We start from the raw sequence: 20,435 nt of genomic DNA, 5'->3' as shown, positions 1-20,435 counted from the left end.
TGGTTTGGGAATTCGCCGTACTCTTTTTGTCTACACCGCTGGTACTCTTACAGTATTTCCTCTGGTAATAATTAAGGCTGTTGGATCCCTCTTTGTTGCATTTGATTCCGCTTCTGATTCCTCCTCCTTCCTCTCCCCCAAATTGTCATCAGTGGGTAACAAATGCGAGGACCCATCGCGGAAGCAAGTGGAGACAGCCGATGCCCGGCGGTTCAGTGAGCAAATGGGAGTCCGCCTCTTTGAAACCAGCGCCAAGGAAAACCTCAATGTGGAAGAGGTATTGGACCGGGTTGTGGGTGAGGGTGGAGACGGGAAGAATGAAAACACACAGTACCTATAGAGCAGGGATGGGGATCCAATTTCGCCCCCCAAACCACGCCCCCTTGCCCCTCAGTGAGGTCAACTGGTGGGTAGGAGGATAGGGTTTAATCCTGCATTGGTTGTGAACAGGACTGCATAGCCTAGTCGGCAGGATTTAATTTTGAGTCATCAGTGAATTAAATATTGGAGCCTTAGATGGGAAGTGGGGTGGGCCTCTTCCTTATTAAGTTCCTGATCTTGGTGACTTGAAAGAAAAGAGAGGTTTGCAAAAAGCCTTTGCAAGCCTCTTTGCTCGCCTTTCAGCTCCAGAGCTTGTTCCGATCTTGAGCGTGTGGGAGAAGAGGCTTGCAAAAGGGGTTTTGACTGGTGGGTGCCCCTGCTGCATGTCAGTCACGAGGCACAATAATGTGATTGACAGGTAGGTGCTCTCTCAGCCACCCATCCACTTTATCCTGCGAGGCAGATCCAGATAAGGATTTGGCCTGTGGAGCCAGGAATACCCCCCACTCCCTATTAGAGAAATGCCTCTGTGCCTAATGGGTGTGTGTGTGCACGCACGCTTTGTTGGTAGGGAAAGGCAGGCCCATAACTCTGTATTTTTCCTCCGCTACAGATGTTCAATGCCATCACAGCCATGGTGCTCCGGACTAAACAGGAAAATCTGGCACGGCTCCAGCAGCAGAATGAGGTTGTCAAAATCAACAAGCCCAAAAAGAAACCCTCCGTCAAGAAATGCTGCTGAAGGGACAGCCCCTGTGTTCTCCTCTTCCTCCCTGCCCCAAAATCCTGAGAATGACTGACTGGACTGTGGAAGGGCTGGGTGGGTGGGTAAAAATAGCTGCTGTTACGTGCGCATGCGTGGTGGGGGAAGGGGGGGCCTGGAATCCTGGTGGGAGGGCACGGGCGTCTGTGTGAATGAATGCCCACAGCACTGGAATGGTCCTCCCCTCCCCACAACCCTTGGAGAGGTTGAGTTGCTGGAATGGAAAAATCTATATACTGGCGCTGAAATCCCTTCTTGCGTTGGGGATAGAGGCGGGGGAACATTGAAGAGCATTAAAAACAAACAATGCTGAAACAAATTGCATAAAGGTGATGAATAGGAGGATGAGGGGCATTCTCTACTTCCAGAAAACAAAAATAACCTCTGCAGTGTTGCCTATAAACTCTCTTCTCATGTATTTTACTTATCGTCTTCCTCTGCCCTCCATTCCCACCCTGTGTTGCCATGGCGCAGTGCAGCTCGAGTATCCATTGTTGGGTCACTGTGATACGTGTGTGTGTTGCGGGAGAAAGATTTGTATTTCTTTTTAAGGGGGGAGGACAATACAGCTGTACCTGTGACTAATGAGGGATAGGATGAAACTGGGGGAATCCAGTGCCTCAATTCACAATACTTCACCTAGCAATAGTGGGGATTGCCCCAATTTTCTTCTTGGCTTGCGTTTGCTAAGAAATGTGGTCAGAATACTGTCCTGAGGCCTGGGTTAAAATCCAGGATGCAAACCTCTCCTACTTGGGTTTGGAATAGGATTGTTCATCTCTTCCCCATAACCCCTCTCCAGTCTCAGAGCAAATTGTCATGTATATTCATATTCAAAACAAGGTTGGGGTTGGAAAGGTCTCTTTGAAACCTCCCTGCCTTGTATTAGCAATTGGGGTACCATCCTGTCAGCCCAGCCTCCCTCCTGAAACTGAGGAACTAATCAGAAGGTGTGTATATGCCAAACTTGGAATATGAAACACTGTTTGGATCTGGGAGGTGGGTCTCCACCCCACAACTCCAAAATGGTGGGTACAACAGGGTTGAAATTGTATCTGCCCTCCCACCTCTGTCTTTAAATATGGGGACCTTCTGACTGTGCAATACGTCTGCTTCATGAATTATTTTATATACACAAAAATGAATTATGTACATAATTAAAACATCTTGTGTTAACCCACTGCTAATGGCATTAAACCTGTCAAGGAGACACCACTGTTCAATAAAGAAATTTAGATATGAAACCACCTCTTATTCTTTTATTTCTCCAAAATGTGGCTACCCATCCTTTGGTGCCAAGAGGGATTTTTTTGTCATATTTCCATCTGTTGATACCCTCTGGAATAACATCTTGTTTTCAGCTCTCTGGAAGTAAAAGGTCAAGATGCTGCTCCCGCAAGGAAAGAGAAAATGTTAGTTGATCTTCACACAAACACTTTTTTTTTTTGTAGGGTGGGGTGGAAGTCAAAATAATCAGCTCTCTGATAAAACGGAGAAGTTCAGAAAGCTCATTTTGAAACTGCTTCTAAAAAGCAATATTAACATTCTAAGTCATAGCACCTTGAGACACCACAGTTGCACTTTTTCCTAAGTACTGGCATCTTTCCTATTGGAAAAGAAAATAGCAATATGCACACACACCAGAAACGACAACACACACATTTTTACATCTAGTAGAGGGGAGAGGATCAGATTATTGCAGTGGGTTGAAAAATGATGGGTGTTCCTATGTTGCTGTAAAAAAAATTGCAATCAAATGTGTTGATGCTGGATAATGTCATTTGTTGAAAGTCTGACAGGCCAACCGGAAAAAAAGAGTTTTGGCTTTAGATCAAGATGGGTGAAAGCTCATATTTCCATTTCCTCTTGTATTGCTGCTGCTTCTTGCTGAGGCTGTGCAGGAGAGCTGAGGAAAGATGGGATAGCCATCAATGTCCGGATACTGTGAAAGCCTGAGTTACTAGGAGGGCTCCAAAGGACCACTTCTGTACAAGGATTCCTGTAAGAATGAGGGAGGATGCTAGTTACTGATGCAAATGATTTTGCTTTCTAGTGTTCCTCTTCCCAAGTCTTATGCTATACTTACAGAGAAAGAAATACCTCTTCCGGCACAAGGCTGACTCCTCCAACGGGCTCTTGTAGGAAGGGTGGATGTGCCAGTATGGGGCAATCTGCCATAATGAATTCCCCATCCACAAGTACACTGTTGTGCTCATCCTCGTCTGAACTAGCTTCTTCACTTGCTCCATCTTGGGACAGCCTGAGAGAGAAAATCTCACACAATGAAGCCTTGTTATTCTGCTTCTCTGACTGCCCCCCTCACAAAGCAGTGGTCCCCAGTACCTCTGCTGCAGTTCTTTCAGGCGTGCATATGCCTCCTGCCACTTGGGATCTTCATTGTAGAGAGGGAAACCGTTGGAGCTGTAGACATGGTCATTGTCCAGGCTAAGAGAGTTGAAGCGGGCAGCCATCTTGTCCTCTGAGAGGAAGTGTTTGGAACTGGGTTCCCTGTTGGGGCACAGAGAGCAATGGCAAGGAGTCCAGGGTCCAGTGACACCAATCCTGTCCTGTACCAATTCATGCCAAGCTCGCTTTCCCCACTCTGCCCTTCAGCATGGCCCATCATGCACTGCAGCACAGTAAGGCAAACAGGACAGCTTTAAAAATTCATTTGGCATTTTTAGTGTCGGATACAAAAAGCACACACTTACTTAAATGAAAATTGTATGTTCAATAGTTTATTCATTGTTCTCAGAAAACTACAATGGAATATATTTAATCAGCAAAAAAACAACAAAAAACTTTTAATAAAACATGATGCAATTGTAACCTGTATATGGAAGAAGAAAGTGGAATATGAAGATAGAAGTTTCTAGCCCCACTCACTTCATGCACCAGCCATAACTCCTCATCTTACGTCACACTTACTGATCTCTATGCTCCAGATGGCGTTTGAAAGCGAAGGATGTTGACCGGCACCTAAAACAAAAAGCTACAGTTGTACTCGAGACCCAAAGATCTCCCCACGCTAGTTGCTCTTCTCCCACTGGCCCCTCTTTTACCGTAATTATAAAAGCTGTGCTTCTTCCTCTTCGCAGACCCCAAAGTCCATGGGTTTGCAGGGCCCCTCCTTCCTTTCCCACAGCACTGAATTATGTTTTTTCTCTTCTCCCCACCCACACCCACTCAGGGCCATAGCTGGGGGGGGTGAGGTGGGGCCCTGCCAGGGGCGAAGGCAAGGAGTGGGTGCAAAATGGGTTAAAAATATGTACATAAATAGGTCTATAAATAAAAGGTTTTAAATATGAGTGTGAATTGAATTGGTTGGGGGGTAGGGTTGGAGGAGAGGCAGAAAGAAGAGCTAATTTGTCCGTGCCTAGGGGGCGCAATCTGGACGGTTCTGCCAGGGGCGCAAGATCACCTAGCTACGGCTCTGTACCCACCCCATATTCTTTAAAGCCCTTTACAGAACCAGAATGCTTGAAGGACTGCAGAATGCTTGAAGGACTGCAGAATGCTTGAAAGACTTTATACCTTAAGATATTTAGCCAAGAATCTTAAGATATTTAGCCAAGAATCTTCTACAAGTGTACCTGCCATCTGAGACAAGGTATGAGACAGCAGGAGTGAAATACCTCCCTCAGAGAGGCTTGCCTAGTGCCTACTTTGCTGGCAAGTAAATACATTTTAAATGTTTTACACTGCTGAGTTTCGCTGTCTTGTTACACTTATTTTACCTAAATTGTGTGTGAACTGTATTGTAAAGTGCCTTCAGAATATATAAAGTCCTGTAATCAATCAAGTAAGTTCCCTGCAAGTTTATGACTGTAGGCCACTGTCTGCCCTTTTGTCTCTTTCCTCTAGAACTAAGCTGCAAAATTAAAAGCCCAACGAAATGGCTGCATTTTCCTTCCCTGGCGTGTTTTTTAAAGCTTCCAGCAGGTGGGTCACTTTTTTGCCTGTGAATAAATGCCAGAGAGGTGGGCGCTATCAAAATCCACTTTTCTCTCCCTCAACCCATCCTCAAAATGTATCCTTTCCTCTTCACCCAAGCAAAAAGCCTCATTGTAAACATGCTTACCGGGACTGCTGTATTTTATTGAAGTTCACCAAGCCCTGGCTTTGCCTTATCCATGGCATTCTGCGTGCTGTGTGCCGCTGCCTGCCGGAGGGCATGGTGGGGCTCCAAGCCCTGCTCCCAGCCAAGAAGGAGCAGCACGTGGATGGGCTGGATGGAATAATTGTTGGTGATTGCTGGCCGGTTGTCTGATCCATCTGCGAGGTAAAACATAAAGGGGGTTAAACTGAGGCTCTCCTCTGTAGCACTAATCCTGCCCTGAAACACTGTTAGTGCAAGGGAGCTGTTGAATCACACTAACCTGTGAAAAAGCTGTCTATTTTTAAAGGATTGTTCTGGAGCCTTCAGCCCAATGCAAAGCGGAGCTAGTATATTGATGAAAGTGGGTCGTTGTGTGTTAGAAAGGATTTGAGAGAGCATCCTAGGGTTTATACTTGGTTCAGGCAGATCACTGACCAGGCCTGAAGAGCCTTCCCATTACCCTGTATATGACTGAGCATAGCCAATGATCCTCTGAAGCTGTGCACTTTAGGGGGCAATAGATATGAGCAAGGAAGCTGGTCTCATGTGATCTTTTTATTAAGTGGGCCCTTTGCATACTGTTAAATCCTATTTGTTCCTATTTTGTCTGTAAGCTGCCTCAAGTCTCCGCCAGGGAAAAGGGGTGGTGCATAAATAAATAAAATCCTTCGGAAAAGCCACTGCATTAAATGTTGCATCTGTTGTCTTCAGGTGCTTTTCAAGCTGCTCATTTTGAGACATAAGGCTAAGTCCCACATACAGAGCTCCTTCCTGTATCTTATCAGGTAAGGTCTTATCAGAGGGGTCTCTGCAGATGCTCTTTCGGTTTCCAACACCTTAATTAAGCAAAGTGTTTCCATCAGATAGCAGTGGTCTTTATATTGGATAACTCTTGGAAGTTGTGCATAAATCTAGAACGCAGTGTGTCTGTTCAAAGTACGTAATACCTGATGTAAGGTTACCCCGGATTAATTGAAAAAAATCTGGTAACCTTAACCTGATGGTTATGTAGGATTCAGCTCTACCATCCTTAAAAGTGTTATGTGTGTTTTTCATTTTCAGGTTGCTAATGTGTTAGTGATAACTCTGCAACTGCCCCTTTTTGTCCTAAAGGCTCATGATACGAAAAGGACAGCAGGTCCCTCTCCCGTGATCTTTAAGGCCACTTCAGGATAAAGGAAGTTTGCCTTGACCCGACTAGTGCTCATCTCTGCCTGCCAAGGTTTGGGAATCCCAGCAGTCTTTGCGCTCACAGGCGGCCATTTAAAGACGCTCCCATGGTGCCTTGCTATAGGGCTAACCGAAATAACGGGATCCCAAGATGCTTTGCGCTCGCCTCAACCTGGTGGGCGTGTCCACTGCACAGGAAAGGGCGTGGTTATATTCAAGGTGGGGCTGGGCGCCCCTTGATTCTCTGAGGCACGTGCGGCTGCCGCTGTGCGGTGGAAGGAACGTGACGCCAGTAACGGTCGGTGCAGACAGGCACGCGCGAGGGGGGGGGCAGGTTAGAATGCGGGTCTGGAGATAGCGTCTGCGCATGCGCCGTTAATATAGCGGCAGGGGATTTAAAAATATATACCTCTTACCGTTCGGAAGTCTGTTCCTCACGCTGCTCTTCACAACGGCGGCGCTTCTACAGCAGCCTGGGGAACCAGCAGGGTGTAAACCAGCGACCAAATTTCGTTTTCACGTGACGAGCGAGGAGGGGAGAACCCTCCAATACTCGCGCGAGGTGTGCCGGGAAACGTAGTTCTTTTTTACACTCTCGATCCATGTTGCTTTGACCGCGGAGCTTCCGAATCCCGTCGTGCCTTGCGCTTTCTCGTCGCTCTGGCTCTTCGTAATCATAGAGACGAGACAAAGTCTCAAGGGCTCGTGCGCGCGCCCCCTAGTGTCCGACTTTGGCATTGGCCTCGTTAAGTGAAGGAAAAAAGGAAAGCGCATCGCTTCTGCATGGAATGAATGGAGCGCGGGCGCCTCTGGCTTCCATTGACCGGGGCGGGTTTGGATGAGCAATTTAACATCGCGGTCGTTTGCGTGCTTACTCAGAAGTAAATCCCACTGTGTTCAATGGGCTTACTCCTCGGACAGTGTGCATAGGGAGTGCGCTTTGCCTGGACTAACGTTTGCTGCAATGCGGCTCCTCTTTTTGCTCCGCGCTCAGCATTATCAAGTGATTTGTTATTTTATTTTAAAGGGAACTCTGCATTTCTGTTAAGCTGTTTTTCTTATAAAATGAAACTCAAGGTAGCTTGATAGAGAAAAACATACAAGTATCGCAGCAAAATTAAAACTCAAAACCAAGGCAGCTTACCATCAAAATAGAAGTCGTGACCAAATTCAACAAGCAGTAGCAAAACAAAAGCGTTATGTTGACCCACGGGGCATTTTAAAAACTCACATTAGATGCAGTGTTTACATCTCCTTTTGACGAGAGAGCCAGATGATTTGCAGCCTGTATTGTGTGGGTAGGGAACTGGTCGCCCTGCTGATGTTTCTGGACTACAACTCCCATCACCTCTGATCGTTGGCCATACTCACTGGAGCTGATGGAAGCTGAAATACCCCCCCCAACATCTGGTGAGCCACAGGTTCCCTACTCCTGATGTACCCTATTTTGCCTTGCTGGAAACCCCACATGCTTTGGGATCATTTGTCACACCCGTGTGTGAGGCTCATTGGACATGGGTAGCATGTAACATGGCAGCCTGTTCTGTGGTTCCATGTACTGCACTGGGATGCTGGTGAGACCAGTGTGTCATACTGGAGAGATCTTGCTCCCATCTTACCTATTGACATCCAAGGCCAGGCTGCCTTGATCTACGCTTTGGTATATTGCAGGAATTAGCAGAATTGGGCTGTACAAAAAACTGAGTTTGGTCAAGCTCCGCAGCAGGTAAATCAACTACATAGGTGGGATTTTGTTTTGCCAAGGACGGAATCTGCTTCTACTGTAGTGCAATCAGGGCTTGGGGTGGGACATGCCTGGGCAAATAAAACAGTATTTCTTAGCAAAGCAAGAACCAGTTTCCATCCAGGCAGCACTTGACTTCTCCCGCTTGTTCCTCTTGCCAGATGGATATTCAGCGATCCCTGGAACTCTTGCACATGACTGTCTACTCCCAGAGCGTCTCACCATGTGGCAAGTACTTGGCAGCTGGGAACAACTATGGAGAGATTGCCATCTTCAGGTAATCTGGCGCCTCTTAACAAAGACTGTCCTCTATTGGGAGAGGGAGCAATTATCTCTGCATTTTCTCACACCTCTGTGTTTCTTCCTCTCCAGCCTTTCTGCAGCACTGAGTTCAGAGGCTAAGGAGGAGAGCAAGAAGCCAGTGGTGTCCTTTGTAGGTAGGTGAAAAACACAGCCTCTACTGGAATTGTTTTTAAGATGCTTTTATCGTTATGTTGCCTGTTGTTGCTGCCCTGGACTCCTTCGGGAAGGCTAACGGGATATAAACAAATAACAACAACTGCAAGGAGTCCAGGAACTCCCAAGATGCATTGAGCATTCATTCCCATGCCAACCTGTTTGTTTATTACGGTTGGCCGTTTGTGGCAATGCCAGGAGTTCCCATAAAGCAGAACCCCAGGCCCAGTGTCAGCATGCAGCATTGGCTGGGCTCCAGGAGAGCCTGCTGTGGCTAATGCTGGCGTCATTAAATAAATAAATAAAGGGCCTGGCCATGAGATGAGAAGCACTGGGCTGGGTGGCTCTACCTTCCACCCCAAAAAAGCCCCCAGCCTTTGGGCCCTTACATAGGGCCTCAACATGTGTCATATTTATTGTGCATTCATGATTATTTGTGCTTATGATGGTATCAGGACGGTTATTCGCAGTCCTGCTTTTAATTATTATTATTATTATTATTATTTATTTATTTATTTATTTATTTATACCCCGCCCATCTGGCTGGGTTTCCCCAGCCACTCTGGGTGGCTTCCAACAGAATATTAAAAAACACAATAAACCATCAAACATTAAAAACTTTCTTAAATAAGGTTGCCTTCAGATTTTTTCTAAAAGTCAGATAGTTGTTTATTTCCTTGACATCCGAAGGGAGGTCGTTCCACAGGGCAGGCGCCACTACCAAGAAGGCCCTCTGCCTGGTTCCCTGTAACCTCACTTCTTGCAGGGAGGGAACTGCTAGAAGGCCCTCAGAGCTCAACCTCAGTGTCTGGGCTGAACTATGGAGGTGGAGACGCTCCTTCAGGTATACTGGGCTGAGACCTTTTTTACAGTATCATTGGGGGGGCATCACAGAAGAACTAATAAAGCAGAATGATGTGTGGATGGTCGTATAAATTCACCACCAACACACTATTATTGTGCCAAAGATGCATTGCAGATACACCTGGAAAAAACCCAACACCTCAGTCTGGAGGGGCCTGTGCATCAGTGCCATTATTCAGTGCCACCGCCTGCCCCTGCCATCCCTCTAAAGTGCCAATCTGGAGACCCTCTCCCCACCTTGGCATGGGTGGCTGGGTGCCTGTGTGATGATTTGCCGTGTTGACATACCTAACACGACTCCTTTAATTTTAAGGGCCCTTCACTGAGGGGAGCAGTGGGCCGAGTGGTCACAGTGGCTTCTCCTTCTCACAGTCCTGCCGCTGCTGATTGGTAAACGAACCGAAGGAGGGGGCTCTCCCAGGACTGTCCTTGCCCCCAAGGCCCCCTTGAATCTGGCCACGGGCTTGCAAGCCCTCTGCAAATGAGATGGGGAAAAAATGCGTTCCTGGAAAAGTTAAACTCCGGAACTTCAGGGAGGCAAGCCGGGGATTTCCCAGAATGCACTTCACCACTGCCATGCCAAAATCCATCCATTTCAGGTGTTTCTTCTTCCCACAGCTCACGAAGGTCCCGTCTATGCCCTGGTTTCCACAGACCGGCAGCTGCTCAGTGCTGGCAATGGGGAAGTCAAGGCCTGGAACTGGAGTGAGATTGTGAAGAAGGTAAGGGTGGCTGGCTCATTGGTTCCCCTCCCACGTTTCTCCCGACTTCCTTTTGACTGTGTTCCTCTTAACCTTCTTCTGCCTTCTGCCGCAGGGTTGCAAAGAAGCCTGGAGCAGGAGGCCGCCTTATGGGTATAACTTTGATTTCCCCCTTTCACCATTGCCATCTTTCCTTCCTCTTTATGCATGTACAGATGGCAAAAACTCTCTCTTTGCTTTTCTGCTCAGGAGCAGCTTGGAGGTGCCAGAAATCAACAGCCTTCAACTGAACCTCAAGGTACAGGCGCAGCACAATATGGGGAGGGTTTAGCATGGTTCCCTCATCTGCCTCGGCCTCATTCTTGCCGCTTTTCCTCCTTCAGGATAATAGTCTTCTAATGGCTGGGGGAGACTGTTCCATTCACATGATGGATCTGGAATCTGGCGCCTTCACGGTGAGTTCTGCCTCTAGCATCATGGGGCTGATGAAATGCGGGGAGAGAGGAGGTTTATTTAAGGCAGTTCCTTCTCATCTCCTACAGGGGCTTCTCCTCATTAGAGTATCCCCAAATTGTTATTATAAACGGGAAATAAATCCTCTTCATCTGTCAAGTTCTCAATTTCATCAGTCAATTTCCAGACTCCAAGGCTTTTCCCCTTGCCTATGGTTACTGAAAACTTAATAAAAATAGCTTTTCAGGATTCTGTGTTGTTCTGCAACAGCAATAGAGTATCATAATATAATTTCTCAGTTATTCTGTAGCATATCTTCAACCTCCAGAATGTGTCCTACATTGCAAGTCATACTCTGTTTCATCTCTCTCTGTCACAGCATGAATATCAAGGCCACACCGATTATATCCACTGCCTGGCCCTTCGAGACCAGCTCAGAGAGTGCCTCTCAGGGAGTGAGGATGGCACCGTGCGCCTTTGGGGTGAGGATCTGCAGCCCCCTTGCTGCCTGCTGTTTCTCTTCCTTCTGTACCTCCCTCAGACTCTGGCTACCTGCATTTGTTTCTCTGAGAGATCGTCTCCCCATATAATCCCCGCCCCGTGCTTTAAAACCAGTTGGGCAGATCCTGCTGCATGTCCCGTCTCCGAAGGAAGCCAAATCTGAACCCTGTCAGGGTAGGGCATTCTCAGTGGTGGTGACCCCGCAATCCTGAAACAGGCTCCTTGATTCAAATATGACTCTGGCAACATCCACACCATACATTTAAAGCGCTATCATACCTCTAACAGATATAAGAAACCCTGTGAACTGTAGTTGGTCAACAGTGCAGGAAACTGTAGCTATGTGAAGTCAGCACTCTGAGCAAACCAGAGTTCGCAGGATTCTCCGTCACTGTTAAAAGTGGTATCATCCTGCTTTAAATGTATGCTGTGGATGTAACCCATCTTTGGGTATCAATCTGTGCCTTTTAAACTTCTGTTCTCTGTTATATGGCTAATGGTCATAAGGCTTGCTTTAACTCTTCTTGGATTATATCTTGGATTCCATATTTGTTTGCTCTTAGAAGTTTCTTGAAAAACATAGTGGATGTCACTTATTTAAAGCTGATTCAGAGAATATCTTCAGAATGTTTTGGGATGAGCCAATGCCACAGGGATCCCAATGCTCCATTTTCTTCCAATCTCTTTAGATGATCAGTTGCTGACACCCCCTTTGGCTTGTATTCTAGGACTGGGATGGTGTATATGCAGCATAGGAAGCGGCCTATACTGAGGCCTGTGGTCCATCTAGCAACATGTTGTCTATAGTTAATGGCAGTGGCTCTGTGGGGTTTCAGGTGGGGTCCCTCCCATCCCTTACTGGAGATGATGAGGATTGAATCTGGGTCTTTCTGAATGCAAACAGATGTTCTGCCACTGAGCTACAGTTGACTAGACAAACTATGGACTTTATTTCTCTCTCTCTCTCTCTCTCTCTCTCTCTCCAGATTTACGTACTGGAGGTCAGGTTCAATCAATTGAAGTACATAAATATGAGGTAATGTAATCATCATCATCAACATCTTTATTGCTTGATGCCTTCTTACATTAAAAATAGTTATAAAGGAAAACAAGCAATAAAAGATTAACCAGTTATAATAAAGCAAAATTAAGTATATGACTGGATATTTTCCTGAGGTTTGTCATTCCAAAACATCATAAACAAACTGTTGTTCCATAGATTAGGTTGACTGTTGTTATTTATGCATTCTCCTGTAATATGTCAGTTTAGATAATGGAGCTATTATATTCCATGTTTTATGAAACCACTCGGATAAATACTGTAGTGGTCTAATTGACCACTATACTGATCTTAGCAGCAATGAGAAAGATTAATAGCCCATTTCCAAATCACCATCCAGGATTAAACCCTTTTAGATAACCTTATGAGGTATTGCAGTTTTATCCTATTTCCCTCTGCCCCAGGGAACACAGTGCCTTCCTATCCCTCCCCATTCTTCCATTCTCCATCTATCCAGAACATATTTTTAAAATTTAAAATTTAAAAGTAGACATGCAAACTAAGCTGCTGTTATTGTCAAAGTGTTTGCAACTCCTCAAAACTATAACCCCTAATAAAAACTAGGAACCACACTTGCGATCTCATATTTTATTGAAGAGAAACCTTTGAGGAAATGGAGCCCTTACTCATTTCCGATAACCAGCTTCACCACTTAACCCTTGCTTCCTTCGGCCACCTTCCCCTAATGCTCCCCTCAACTCCCTTAGGAATGCAACAGGCCACAGAATGGGAAGTGGATCCGTTGCCTGGCAACCGAGTCCGACTGGATGGTGAGTTCATTGACTCTTGGCTGCAGAAAGAGAACAGCTTAAATATCCCAAGTTGTATTGAGCTGGGGTGCAGCAGTCTGGGAGGGAAGAAGGAGATTGTTCACTGAGCCTTGCTGTTCTCTGATGTCGCATGGGACGTCCAGAGACGTTGGCTTCCCCTTTCTTTGGAGCTCCCTGTTCTGCCCATATTTTCTGAAACTGGCCTTGGAAGCAAGGGGGGCTGCTGACATTTGCAATGGACAAGTGTTTGGTGCACTGGGTAAGCAAAAGGGCTCTTGCAGAGAGCTTTTGTCATCGGCAGGTTGTGGGTTCCCTAAGGCAGCCGTCTTCCACTTTTTCAGATCTGGGGCGCCCCTTTAACATGCATTTGAGGGACCCATTTATTAATCTTTCCCTTAGGTTTGCACAGTGGCTGCACCTTAGACCAGTCCCTGACTTGCTGGTGTAAGATCCCTCCCCTCAGATGTCCACCCCTTTTCCTGCTTCTCCTTCCACAGGTGTGTGGTGGAGGCCCAGCGCTCACTCTGTGGCACCTGCGGTCTGTCACACCTACCACAATATTCCCCGTGCCCCAGTGTCAGCAACAAGTCATGTTCTACCAGGACTTGGTGAGTCATTCCCGTTGGGGGACACATAGCCTCCCATCTCGCTGGCTTCCTCATTCCCTTGATTCCTGCATTTCTTCCCCCTGCTCCTTTGTTGTTATTCCTTCATCCAACCAGTCTTATTTCCCCTTCCTTTGCTCTTCCCTTTTGCGCCAAATTTTTTATTCTTCATAAAAATGGTTTCATTGCCACCCGCCATAGCTGTCAACTTTCAGATTTGAAAATAAGGGATCAGCATCCTCGAAAATAAGGGACCAGCAGCCTCACCTGTCCTGGGGACAGTCTACGGGATATCTTAACAATCCGGGATAGCAGCAGGAAGCAGCGGGAAATGGCACTGGAATAAGGGAATTTCCCACCAAAAAAGGGAAGGTTGACAGCTATGCAATCCGCCCTTTTGCTCAGCACCCTCTTTCCGCGCCCTTATGATCTGTCTTCCACAGATTCTCTCGGCTGGCCACAGCCCCACCATTAACCATTTACAGATCAGTGGGGAAGTGAAGGCTCAAATCCCTTGCATCCCACGTTGCATCCACTCTCTTTCCATCAACGAACACTCGCCAGAGCACAAGGTAAGCTGGGCGGCAGGAGGGTGTCTGGCCTGCAAAGGGAGGTGGCTGGAATTCTGCTTGGAAGGGGCAGGGCTTAGCTTTGGCAAGTAGGACTGTGGATGTGGGGGAGGGGGCTGAAATAAGAATGTGACAAGCTTCCAAGGAGCAAGGCGGGCTTGGGGAATGAGAGGCGGGTTGTCACTTGGGGTTGGATGTAGTGAAGTAGTGAATTTGGGCTTCGGTTTATAGAAACCCAGAGGTCTGGACAGGCAAATGGCGAGTTTGTGGGACCTTCGCCCCTGGTAAATTAAACCAACTATATCCCTATAAAGTGGAAATCTCTCAAGGCAGCCGACAAACCAAATTTAAAACACAGCTATGAGTAAACGACAAATTATATTGGGAAAAGTATGTAAAAAACAAACCTGAAGCGATATCCGTGGCACAGAAACGAAAACCACACTGGAGAACCAGACGATAATAAGGGGGTGGGTCATAGGCCCATTGAACCTAAGAGGTTGAACGGAGGTGTTGAAATAGCAACAGAAAGGGAGCCATATGTGCTCCATAAGAGAGGGAGTTCTCCGGTCTGGGTGCCACAACCCAGAAGGCCCTGCCCTGCCCTGCATACTTGCCAGTTCTGCGTTCCTTGGCCTCCGTCAGAGATCTTACTGGGGGTAGGCAGAGGCATGTGGAAGAAGGTGGTCTTTTACTAGGACTGGAGTGGGGGGTGGGGACTTTTTGCAATCCAGGGGTCCCTTCTAAGCAACATTCGGAGGGTCATATGCAGGGAGGGGCAGGACTAGAGACAAAAAGTTGGGGTGGGGGGGGCAAGGAATGTAAACGTTAGCTTAGTACCCTAGGCTAGTTCCTACATGCACTCACACTCCCCTCCAGGCAAACAAGAGGTATTGTCAGAGTTCAAGGACACATCCCAGCCAGGCAATAAAATAAAATAAATCACTCAAGGGAGCAGAGCATGACCCCTGAGGGCACGGCCTGGGAAGAAGGTGTGTGGCCTGGGGAGAATCCCAAGGTTCAGAGACCTGGAGGACTGCATGTGGTCCCTGGCCTGAGGTTCCCCAGCCCTGGGCTTGAGTACTTGCTGTTTTCTGCTGGGCAGAACAATGGTTTTGTTTCCGTGGCTGGTGATGGTGGGGAGCAAAGCAAGAGAGAGAGGGTGGGCAAGGTTAGAAGCAGAGCGGGTGGGGCAGTGGGTGGGCCTTCCGCTGCCCCATACCTGATAAACCTCTTCCCTCTCATCTTCCCTTCCTCTTCGCCATCAGGTGCTGACAGCTGCCGGAAGCAGCCACCGCATCGACGTCTTCACCAACTTTGGTTACCGGGCCTTTTCCCTCACCTTCTCTTAAGGCTCGGCTGATTCCGTTTCCATAAACTGGTCTGTTCAAGGAGTGCCTGGGCAGACAGGCAGCCCCACTCGACAGGCTGCTACGTTCAGGGATGAGTGAGCCACAGCTAGCTGGACTGTCAGTTGGGAAAAGGAGGCTCTTCAGTAAGAAAAAAGAAACCCCTGGACCTGCTTGGGCATGAACTTCATGGGTTTTAAAGTTGTGGTAAAAAAATGAAAGGAATTGGGAACTGTGTTTATTGTTAACTAGCAACCCCCAATTCCACAGTCAGGATAAACCTTACATCACAGGCAAGAAGCTGTTAAATCTATTTCGAGTTAAATGCATTAAAACAATTTTTTTTAGAGTGAAATATGGATGCCCTCGGAATGTTTGTTGCTGTGTCTTTGTCCTATCCTTCATTTGAGGAAGCATACGGAGTTCCCTTCTTGTTCTCTCAAACATCTTGTGTAAGGTAGGTGAATCTGAGAGGCGATGGCTGAAACAATGTTCAGCTTTGTGGCACAACTTGAACTTGGGTCTCTCCAGTCCAGCACTCAAGCCTGGGTGACAGGGATAATTTAAGGGCCCTCCAGTCAGGTGGACTACAACTCCCATCATCCCTGACCATTGGCAGTGCTGGCCTGGAGTGCTGGAAGTTTTAGTCCCAAAGCATATTGAAGGCTATAGGTTCCTCATCCTGGCAAGCCATCACACTGCAGTGACTCATATGGAGCTGATGGGCAAAAATGTCAAGGAGCGGTTCAGATGTCCTCCTTGTTTGACACCCTTCTGTGATCTTTCGTCTGACTTTGCCCAACTGCTCTTCAGTTTTTTACCTCTGTGGTCATGAGGTCTGGAATCTGGAATTGTGGGAAAGCTATGGCAGACTGGCCAGCTCCATGCCGCATGGAACAATGCTTTTCTGGATTTCTAGTCCTTCACACAGGACTCTGCCTTTACGCTTCGGATATTTCCACCTCCTCATACATATGCTCATCCTGCATCCTCTTCAGCTCCTTCAGATCTTCCTGGTGACTTTCTTTAAACTCCCGGAGAGCTGCCATCTTCTCCTTAAACTCTCCACTGGCACAGTGGTCCTGCCGTTCAGGATCCGGCAGAAGGTATCCCACGGGGTCGGCCAGCATCGCTTCGACCTCACGGCACAGGACCTCCAAGGCCAAGGGGCCATAGGTGGAGCTGCTGGATTTGTAGCGCCTGCTGAAGAGGTTGACGGACTGCAGGAAGTAGTGCGGGAGGTTTCTCTTGGTGAGGGTGTGGAGTAGGAGCCTCAGGAGGACTTCCAGGGAGGAGAGTAGAGTCTCCCACTGTTCCTTCTGCGGGTAGATTTCACAGCACCACAGCAAAATGCTCTGGAAGAGGAAGAGAGAAGGGAAATGTTAGGTATTTGTGGCTCTTAGAAGTTCAACAGCACGGGCAGTTCTGGTGTGCTTCAGGAGGTTGGGAAAAAGGAATGTGGAGGGCATCATATGGCTGACTCCTTGGCTATGTTTTCCTCCATTTTGACTAGAAGCAAATATAAGGGCCTTGATATCAGGTTCCAAGTGTATGAAAGAGGCCCCTGAGGGGATGGTAAACACTGGCCTGGTGATAGATAACACTGCTTGCATTTTGGTTATTTTACCTCACCAGTCCGTGCAGCATTTAATTAGGAGGTTCACCTTGAGATGGTAGGAAGTCAAGATTTTGCCGTACTCTGGCGTCCATTTTGTCACATTGACAAACTTAAGCAGTCTCAAAGCTGCCGCCCTCTGCCCGCCATCAGCGTCAATGTCCTCAAGAATCACAGTCTCGGCATGGCTGAAAGAGAGCCTGGGCCCAGAGAGAGATCGGCTCCATTAGAACACAGTGTTTATGGAAAAGCAAACAGTTCCTTAGTTGGATGAACTCTTAATAGCCCTCTTAGCTCCTGTTGTTACTGCAGGAGGCAAAAATGAGATGGTATTAAAAAGAAAGGTTTGTATTAAAAAGAAAGGTTTGATATTTCAGTGGAAGCTTAACATATCTTGCCTTAATATAAAAGGTCTTTTTTGGGGGGAGGGAACCCCTTTTATTAAACTTCAGAAATAAAAGGTCAACTTTTGACTACTGAAAAAGTTGCCTGTTTCTGAATGCATGCCAAGCGCTGCTTTCCCACCAGAGGGTAACCCGTTGCTCCTTCTCGGCTGCTAAGTTTGTTTACTTTTTTTTACCTCCAAAATCCTCCCTTGGCTATCAGCTCTGGTCCAACTTCCTGAACGACGGTTGCTTTCCGGAGAAAGCTTTTCTTTTCGTTGGCCAGGTCCCCATCCCACCAGTCGGAAAGGTGGGCCAGGTCTTCTCTCAGCCACTGGTTGGAGAGCTTGAAGGCTCCCTGGATGGCAGGGACCAGATTCACTGGGACAGTTTCCGTCCCTTCAAGGAAAACCAATTGGATGGCAGGACTCTCCAAATTCAGGGCCTCCAGTGTGATGTTCTCTGCATAGGGCACAGACAAAGCATGATTTCCCCCAGGAATCAAGGGGAAGGAACAATAAAGTTATTACATTTTTCATTTCTTCAGTGCCTTTCTTGAGGGGTTGTGGGAATACCTGCAGCAGTGTGCAGCCTATAAATCTTAATGGTAAACCAGTCATGGCATTACAACAGTAATAGAAACACGAGCAAACATAAATAATAAGCAAGGCAGTCCTGTTACTCTCCCAAGAATCTAAAAGGCTAGGTGATCAGAAATATTTTTATTTAAGTATAAAGTCTGTCCCTTATACAGAAGGATAGGTGGCAGATCTGTGATGTGGTTACCTGCCTCCACTCCAGAAGAGGTCATATTCTGTCCACAGAGCTCTTCCAATGCAATTTTAAAATATATTCATATCTGACCGATTAATTATTGAAGGAATGTGTTGGCAAGGACAGAACTCACTCTGATGTTTTTACATTTGAGGGAATGCAATAAACATATGTCTCAAAAAATAGACTCACGTCTCATCCAGTTGTCTATCTTGGGTACGCGGGAGCGGAAGAGTTTTTGCCGGAAAACAGGATCTAATTGTCAAGGGGGAAATTCAAGGAATAAGCAACTGTAGGCCAAATCCAGCCCCCCTTGCAAACGGCTTCTCCCAATGGGAAAATAATTTCTACATCTTTTTGGACTTACCATTTTGCCGGGGATGGGTGCACTCTGGGAAGGCCGGAAAGAAAAGTGAGAAAATGAGTTAATGGAGAATTGCGAATGGCTTGACATTCAGGCTCCCAAACCCCTACTCCACTGTTTCCTAAAAAGGATTGTTCTGCTTTTAATTACATGACAAGTGGAAATTCATTATAACAGGTGCAGCTTTTCTCAGCATGGTGATATGATATTAAGCCTGTTGAATTTCCTTCTGTTGCATAAATAGAGGGTACCTGTTCAGAACAAAGGCGGCTGCCAGGTCTCCTTAGAGGAAAAGCATCTGTAAGTCCAGGTATCTGAGGAATCGGATTGTGAGGTTTACAGAATAGCATGCTATAACGGGGGGAGGGTGTGTGTGTGCGACTAACTCCAAGTTTGGGAGTTCAGTTTGCCCCTCTCTCAAGCAACCCTCAGACCAAAGGAAATGTTAGCACACCACCTGCGCTGACATGGCTGTACCTGGGTCCAAAGCGATTTCTATATGTCGGTGAAAGTCCTCCAAGATTTGGACAGGGTCCAGGTGGTGGTGGCTGAGGCTCTCCTAGACAAAGAGAAAACAAAGCGGATCACTGGATTTTGCATCCTCTTGAGTTGGAGAAAGGAAACCCCAGATCCACCAGGAGGATGAGGTGTGGATTCAGCGGGTCTTAGCTGAGCTGGGGCTACACCAGTGTAAAACCCACACGCCCTGGCTGTGCTCACACCAGCATAAAGCGCAACCTCAGACTATACCAGGCTAACTTAAGCTGGCATCATTTAAGACAGTGGAAATTTTACCAGCTTCCCATAGCTCGGATTGTTCTGCCCGTGGCTTCACAGTATAAAAGGCACAATACAAATAAATCAAGTTAAACAAATCAGAAAACTGACTTAAAATGTGCGCTGAACATTCAGGTCTCAGAAGCTCCACCAAGTTAATGATACCTGCATGATAGTAGTTCTAGTTTATTTTGATATTTAGGAGGATTTTACTTAACTGTTTTGTACCACTTGAAAATGCTTATTTTTAGTTCTCTCTTTTTTTGTATTTGTGTGTGATACTTTTATAATGTCCTAAACTGCTTTAAAGACTTTTTTGAAGTATTAAGTGGTATATAAACTACTTCTTCATCTTCATCAAAATAACCATGGTGATGACGCCACTCTGTCGAAATCTACCTTGCACTCCTCTAAGAAATCCAGGTCTTCCTCGTCGTCCTCGTCCGCCAGGCGCTCCGCTTGCCGGTGGCAGTGAACTTCCACGTACATCTCCCCGAAAGCCTCGAGGTCCACAAGGACTCTGGTGCCCCAGCGAAACACGGGCAGCCCTTGCTCACGGGAAATGTAGGTGGGCAGCTTCTTTTCATAGCTGCCAGGCTCCTTGGCGATGCCCCCACTTGCGAGCGCCAGCTTGGGGTTATACCTCGCGGGGATGAGGAAGTCGAAACCGTTGGAACTCCCTTCCACTTGAAGGTGCAGCCCTTCCCTGTGGCTGCCGACCGGGATGGGGTCGTTGGGGTAGAGCCCGGTGCTGGATTCATAGGCCCATTTTACCATCTTCTCCACCATGCTTTTTACCACGAAGAAATTCTTCCCGACCCTCCAGCCTTTGTCCCCGGACAGGAAGACCCTGTCGGCGTAGAACTGCTGCAGGATCGCCTCTCGCTGGCCGGAAGGATCCCCCTCCCCGCTCATTGCCATGGTGGATCCCTCTGAAATCCTCCTCCTGCTGCCTGCCTCTCCTCCCCTCTCAGCTTTCCCTTTCCCTTCCTGCCGAGGTCTGTTCATTCACAGAGACTTTTGCTCCTGGCTGTGTCAGAGATGGGAAGGGGGTGGGACGCAAAAACCAGCTTTTAAACTTTCCTGCAAAGCGAAAG

The 20,435-nt window shown here is 47.2% G+C and overlaps 4 protein-coding genes across 6 annotated transcripts in view; 2 read left to right on the top strand and 2 right to left on the bottom strand.

The window, feature by feature from the left end:
- LOC307200588 (ras-related protein Rab-35-like) overlaps nucleotides 1–2,328 on the top strand; it is a 14,932-nt gene extending 12,604 nt beyond the window's left edge. Inside the window, exons 5-6 of the mRNA XM_079949140.1 lie at nucleotides 153–277; nucleotides 935–2,328. Coding sequence (XP_079805266.1) covers nucleotides 153–277; nucleotides 935–1,063 — 254 coding nt within the window. The 3' untranslated portion in view covers nucleotides 1,064–2,328. The remainder of the gene's footprint in view (nucleotides 1–152; nucleotides 278–934) is intronic.
- On the bottom strand, nucleotides 2,322–7,048 carry HCFC1R1 (host cell factor C1 regulator 1). 2 transcript variants are annotated; one of them, XM_079949138.1, is made up of 6 exons: nucleotides 6,770–7,048; nucleotides 5,166–5,359; nucleotides 4,013–4,063; nucleotides 3,428–3,592; nucleotides 3,171–3,344; nucleotides 2,322–3,083 (listed from the first exon to the last, which is right to left on the bottom strand). In XM_079949138.1, the coding sequence occupies exons 2-6, from the start codon at nucleotides 5,357–5,359 to the stop codon at nucleotides 2,933–2,935; spliced, it is 735 nt and encodes a 244-aa protein (XP_079805264.1). In that variant the 5' UTR covers nucleotides 6,770–7,048; the 3' UTR covers nucleotides 2,322–2,932. The 2 variants fall into 2 exon arrangements, with proteins under 2 accessions (XP_079805264.1, XP_079805265.1); XM_079949139.1 differs by lacking the exon at nucleotides 6,770–7,048 and adding an exon at nucleotides 5,464–6,132.
- On the top strand, nucleotides 6,499–15,780 carry THOC6 (THO complex subunit 6). Of its 2 annotated transcripts, none has more exons than XM_079949136.1 (13): nucleotides 6,499–6,651; nucleotides 8,259–8,374; nucleotides 8,470–8,534; nucleotides 10,036–10,139; nucleotides 10,234–10,271; nucleotides 10,368–10,416; nucleotides 10,502–10,573; nucleotides 10,951–11,053; nucleotides 12,059–12,108; nucleotides 12,840–12,902; nucleotides 13,400–13,510; nucleotides 13,951–14,079; nucleotides 15,345–15,780. In XM_079949136.1, exons 1-13 carry the CDS (start codon nucleotides 6,505–6,507, stop codon nucleotides 15,426–15,428), a joined length of 1,131 nt encoding a protein of 376 aa, XP_079805262.1. In that variant the 5' UTR covers nucleotides 6,499–6,504; the 3' UTR covers nucleotides 15,429–15,780. The 2 variants fall into 2 exon arrangements, with proteins under 2 accessions (XP_079805262.1, XP_079805263.1); XM_079949137.1 differs by lacking the exon at nucleotides 6,499–6,651 and adding an exon at nucleotides 7,094–7,234.
- On the bottom strand, nucleotides 15,651–20,435 carry LOC307200585 (uncharacterized protein). The gene is made up of 7 exons (XM_079949135.1): nucleotides 19,738–20,435; nucleotides 19,039–19,120; nucleotides 18,565–18,588; nucleotides 18,390–18,452; nucleotides 17,621–17,885; nucleotides 17,090–17,240; nucleotides 15,651–16,780 (listed from the first exon to the last, which is right to left on the bottom strand). Exons 1-7 carry the CDS (start codon nucleotides 20,344–20,346, stop codon nucleotides 16,367–16,369), a joined length of 1,608 nt encoding a protein of 535 aa, XP_079805261.1. The 5' UTR covers nucleotides 20,347–20,435; the 3' UTR covers nucleotides 15,651–16,366.

This window comes from Podarcis cretensis (assembly GCF_951804945.1).
Source record: "Podarcis cretensis genome assembly, chromosome: 13".
In the NCBI taxonomy this organism is placed as follows: Eukaryota; Metazoa; Chordata; class Lepidosauria; order Squamata; family Lacertidae; genus Podarcis; species Podarcis cretensis.
The sequence above is the reverse complement of the archived record's forward strand: the minus strand, read 5'-3'. Positions and strand labels throughout refer to the sequence as shown.